Source organism: Balaenoptera physalus (genome assembly GCF_965194825.1).
Source record: "Balaenoptera physalus genome assembly, chromosome: 17".
NCBI classification, from domain to species: domain Eukaryota; kingdom Metazoa; phylum Chordata; class Mammalia; order Artiodactyla; family Balaenopteridae; genus Balaenoptera; species Balaenoptera physalus.
In genome coordinates this window covers 52,471,697-52,477,207 of record NC_138895.1, presented here as the reverse complement: position 1 = coordinate 52,477,207, position 5,511 = coordinate 52,471,697, and the positions used below count along the sequence as shown (strand labels likewise).

At 44.8% G+C, this 5,511-nt stretch overlaps 1 protein-coding gene across 2 annotated transcripts in view; it reads left to right on the top strand.

The window, feature by feature from the left end:
• The first annotated feature begins 121 nt into the window (after positions 1–121).
• SLC25A32 (solute carrier family 25 member 32) overlaps positions 122–5,511 on the top strand; it is a 56,027-nt gene continuing 50,637 nt past the window's right edge. For both annotated transcript variants that reach the window (XM_082434338.1, XM_082434337.1), the window contains exon 1: positions 122–567. In XM_082434338.1, the coding sequence (XP_082290464.1) occupies positions 414–567 (154 nt within the window). In that variant the 5' untranslated portion in view covers positions 122–413. The remainder of the gene's footprint in view (positions 568–5,511) is intronic.

Below are 5,511 nucleotides of genomic sequence, written 5' to 3'. Positions count from 1 at the left end.
TTCCTGTCACGTGACGTCCGCGGAGCGGAAACCGGGTTCCGCTGGGCCCTGCGGTGCTCCGTAGTTTTGCGGACAAAGGTTGGCCGGGGGCGGTGTTTCAGTGGCGTTCTCCCATCCACGCCTTTCGGCCTAAGCCAGCCGCCGAGGTGGGCGAGGCGGGGCGGGGACTTGGCGGAGGCGCCCCGCCCCCCTCACTCTCCTCCGGGTAGGCGTGGCGTGCGGCAGCACCGTTCTCTTGTACCCCTGGCCCCTGGGTCTCTCGGCTTCAACCCGCGCCCAGGCGTCTGACTCCACGCGCGGGTTCCGGAAGTGGGCTCGTGCCTTGCGGTTTCTGCTCCAGCGTGGCGACCGTCGCCACGGTGGCGGCCACTGCATCTCGTCCCACTTCCACGGCATCACCGGGCCCTGAGCCCATGACGGGCCAGGGCCAGTCGGCATCCGGGTCGTCGGCGTGGAGCACAGTATTCCGCCACGTCCGGTACGAGAATCTGGTGGCGGGCGTGAGCGGCGGGGTCCTTTCCAACCTTGCGCTGCACCCGCTGGATCTCGTGAAGATCCGCTTCGCCGGTAAGAAACCGCTCAGACCCTGGGCTTCTCCTTGCTGTCACCCCGAACTGAGTGATAAAAGACGCAGACGGAGGCATTGGCCTCTCCTGCCTCTTCCATACGGCAGGTGAGGCGAGCGTTGAAGAAGCTGCTGTTTGTCCGGGCTCGCCTGGGGCCAGATTTGAGGCAGGGGAGTTTGGTAAAGTGGTCTGGCCGCCGTCGTCCCCTTTCCCCAATACTGAGGGATGTGGAACATGGATATAAAAGTCTGAGAAAAGTTCTCATTGGTATAGAACGTGGGACTCAAAGCCTGATTTATAAAATAAGAAAGGGTTTATCACATTTTAGGGCTTAACCCTCACAGGTGTAAATCATTCACCCTTGGAGGTACAGGTTTCCCCCGCTGTTCGAAAGTTCGCTTTACAGCACCTCGCTTTTAGGAAAGGCTTACATTAGTACCTGTTTTCCGCTAACCCAAAAATCCGAAAGAAATCCGAAGTGGATTTTCGCCATTACAAAAAAAAGACGAAAAGCGAAAATAGCATTCAGCGTCTGTTTTGCAGCAAGCCCTTGTAGAGGCAGCATGCACCGCCAGCAGCGCGAGTGGCACCACCAGCTCCTTTCCTGGGAACTGCACTCAGCATCTCAGCGTCAAGCCGCCATAACTTTGAACTGTGTCTGTGAGCATCTGTGCTGTATCTGGATTTATTTTGTGCATCCATTAGCAAGGTGTGTGTTAAGGTAATTGCTTCTTCGCTTTATGCAATTTTGGCTTATTAAAGCTTTCATGCTTTACTTTCGCATAGCCAGGGAAACCTGTACTTTGAAAGTTAAGGATAGTCACGTGTTTGGCCTCAGGGCTGAGAGGGAAATGCAAGTGCTTGAAGTAGGGAGTAATCCTTAGCAGATGGTTAGGAATGAGGTTGGGATAGAATTCTCCTGAAAGTTTGTTTTTGGTGTTTACAGTGTGGTACAATGTCCTGTGAAGGAATAAGTAGCTAGAATTCAAATAGTATTGTTTTCTATTTAGCTTTATTGAATTAAGTTCATTGAGTTAAGTGAATTAAGTATATTGAAATTAACAAAGTACTTTAACAGATAAACTCAACATTAAATTCTGGAAAAGATAGCTTCAAAGAAGGTCTTTGATAACTTTATTTGGAAAGTATTTTCTGTCATTTCAGTTCTCTTATTACTGTTACTAAAAGTGGGGTCCAGCTGCTCGGCATTCAAAAGCCAATAAAGAGGTAAAGTTGGTGGAAGGGAAAGTTTGCTTTATTTCAGAGGCAGGCATCTGGGGGCGGGAGGGCGGCCTCGTGTCCAAAGGCTGATTCCCAGCCCCCCTTCCCAGACAGTCAGTGGGTAAGACCTTTTATAGGCGGAGGGAGGGGGCTACATGTAGAAACAACACAGGCAGCTCTGACAGTCATCTTGAAATTGGTCATGCAGCATAATCTTGATTGTTTTAAGTACAGTTAGTCTTCAGTTCCAGGGTCGGTTTGTTCCCATTTCTTTGAGGCCAGTTCGTGGAATTGTGGCAGCATATGTCATGGCTAATCTGGTCATCATGTAGTTAACTTCTTCCACCTGGTGAGCATTTCAGTATCTACAAAACAGCTCAAAGGATATGGCTCAGAATATTATCTACAGCCCTTGAAGAGGAACTAAAGGTCCTTGACTTTGCTTAATGAGTAAATTATTATTATTTGGTCCTGTTTGACCGTTTTCCTTTGCTTCCGTATTTTCTCACTTCTCTAATTAAACTTATTCTTTGACCAAAGTTTTTCTACAAGCAAAAGGCAGGCGGAGGATGTGGGGGGAAAGGACCATAGGGTCCTGCTCTATTTCATTACTACAAGTTAGTTTCTACCATGAGAATTAGATCAGAAGTGGATTATCTTAAAGAGTTAGGTAATTGTATTCTGTTCACCTGGTGTATATTGGTCTTTTAACATTTGTAGACTGCTGTATGGGATACAGAAGCACCTAAAGTTCTTGCCCTCAGGAAACTTGCATTCTAATGGTGGGTTTGAGACTTAGTCAAATAAAAAGTAATTGTAGACAACATAAAATTAAGGGCAAAATGGAATAAATCCAAATACCAAAACATGAGTAGAGATAGACTGTTAAGAAAAGTGTAGGGGCTTCCCTGGGCGCAGTGGTTGAGAGTCTGCCTGCCAATGCAGGGGACACGGGTTCGAGCCCTGGTCTGGGAGGATCCCACATGCCGCGGAGCAACTAGGCCCGTGAGCCACAATTACTGAGCCTGCGCGTCTGGAGCCTGTGCTCCGCAGCAAGAGAGGCCGCGATAGTGAGAGGCCCGCGCACTGCAATGAGTGGCCCCAGCTTGCCGCAACTAGAGAAAGCCCTCGCAAAGAAACGAAGACCCAACACAACCAAAAATAAATAAATAAATTAAATTAAAAAGGAAAAGAATTAAAAAAAAGTGTAGATTGGTGATGACCACGGATATATATCTGTATCTGTAAATGTTCCATTAGATCTTGAGGTTCCCCAGAGAAGGACTAAAATTTTGACAGCTGGAGAGGAGGCAAGAAGCCATTGAAAATCGGTGAAAATTATGGAGTGTTCTCCCTAGAAGAAAACCCACAGAGGCATATAATTTCCATAGTTTACCATGCACACACAAATAATAATTATGACAACAGGGAACATTCATTGAGCATTTACTTGCAGCAAGAGCAATGAACTAAGAACCTTACTTGCATTATATCTTTTACTGATCTGAACAGCCCTGTGAGTTTAATCCCCGTTATACAGGTGAGAATAATTGAAGCTGACTAACTTGCCCAAGTCACAAGTTTGTAAAGATAGATCTGGAATTGGAATCCAGGCAGTCTAACTCAAGTACCCTCTGGCACTTAACGACTTACCCCAGTACCTTTAGGAATTCCTGGTATACTGTGGCTTGAACATGAAGGCAGGAATTCTGGACTTGGCTGCAGGTGCAGACCTATATGACTTGGTATTTCTCTTCTGCAGCATTTTATGTAAGAGCAGAAGAGGTGATGGTTGAGATGATCATTGAGGAATAGTGTGGTTGGCCTGATGAGTTTAAGACAGTGCTGTGAAGCAAACTGTGCCTGAGAAAAGGGAATTCTTGGTACCTGAGAATATTGGTAGTCTTTATGAAATGGAGAGACTATTAGGAGACCAGTAGGGCTGAAGTGATTGAGATAGGATTGGGGGACAAAATTAAAGATCTAGGAGTTGAAAAAGAACTTTGTAATAACAAGCCCATAGTGTGGCTGTGAAATGGTGATAAGAAAGAAGAAAACTTAGGAAAATGAATAACTGAAATCAAAATAGTTGCCTGGCCACCAGCATTAGTACTAGAGTTTCTATGCTTTCATAAAATTAAGCCCTTATAATAAAATTATAATACCTAGTGATGGGGGTGTTAGTCTTGACCATTAAACCAAACCTGCAATATTTCAATGAGTTCAGGTACAGATTGGAACTCAGAGGTGTCCAGAGTAGTCAAAGGATTAGAAGTCATTTCATACGAGAAATGACTGGAGGAACTAGTTTAACTTAGGGGGTGGGAGGGACTTAAGGTATTTAGAGAACTGCCATGTGGGAAAGGGAGCTGCCTTATGGCAGGTGATCTGAAGGGCAGACAGAGGTTGGGTGGAAATTACAGGCAAGCAGATTTTGGCCTGGCAAAGTGGTGGTGCTCAGAAGTGAAACTGGCAATGACTAGCAGTGGTTCAGCAGTTGGATGACAGAGGTTAGAAGATATTCTTGTGTTGGGTGGAAAGGTCACTTGAGGTGATTATTACTTCAAGACTTAAAGTATTCAAGGTGACACTTTAAGTCATAGAGAATGATGAGAGGGAGCCCCAACAAAGAATGTGAATGAGGTATAAAGATAGTAATTTTCTAAAATAGCCTGAAATCCTAATCTGTAGGTTAATCAAGGAACCAAAATGTAGAGCCCGTAACAAGAATAACATACAGTCAAGTTTTGTATGTATATGGTATTGCAAGACCCAGTAGCATAAATAAAGTAATACTTACTGAATGTTTGCTATGTGCCAGGCATGCTTTTAAGAGCTTTATATGTGTTAACTCACTAATTCTCTGTAACTTTTAAAGTTAGGTTCTGTTATTTTTCCCATTTTGTGGGTGAGAAAACTCAGGCACAGAGTAATCTAGTAACTTACTCAGGGTCACACAGTAAGTGTTGGAATTGGGGTTCAAACCCAGGAAGTCTGGGTTTTCATAGCATATGCTGTTAGACTGAAACCGTAAGTGGGTAGTTTGGTATAACTAAAGGGTAAAATGCTAAAGGTTGAAATGAAAATTATTCCAGAAAGTTAAGCTTCTGGATTGACACATCTTTTATGCCATGTAAAAATGGAAGCCAGGTCTGGATGTTAGGAATGAGATCAGGACTAGAGATGTAGAAACCATAGCGTAGGGATAGAAATTGAAGCTACTTAATGATTGAGAGACTACCCCTGTTGAGTGGACAGACTGCCTAAAAATCAGCATTTAAAGGATGGGCAGAAGAGAAGGAGGCTGCAAAGGAAATTTAGTGGCCAAAGAAGTAAGAGGAAAATAAGGAGAGAGTGAAAGTAGCCCAAAGAAGTAAGTGTTTCAGGAGGTAAACGATGTCAGGTGCTGCTCAAGGGTTAAATAGAGAGGAATCCCAAAGTGCACTTGGAGGTCTTTAACCTGCAGTAGCAGGTGGAGGCCCAAACCAGCTTGCAGTGGATTGAGAAGCAATGGAGGTGAGAAAGTCCATGCTGAGATTGTAGTTATCTCTTCCAGAAGCTTAACTGACAGGGAGGCACTGGTATCTGAGAGGAGACACTCAGGAGATACTTTAGTGTTTACGTTTTGATGGGAAAAAACTAAAAGTGAGAAAGAGATTGGAGATGGAGACAGGAAGATAATGAGTGAGATTTCTAAGGGGTTTTAAGCAGACTCTAGAGCAGT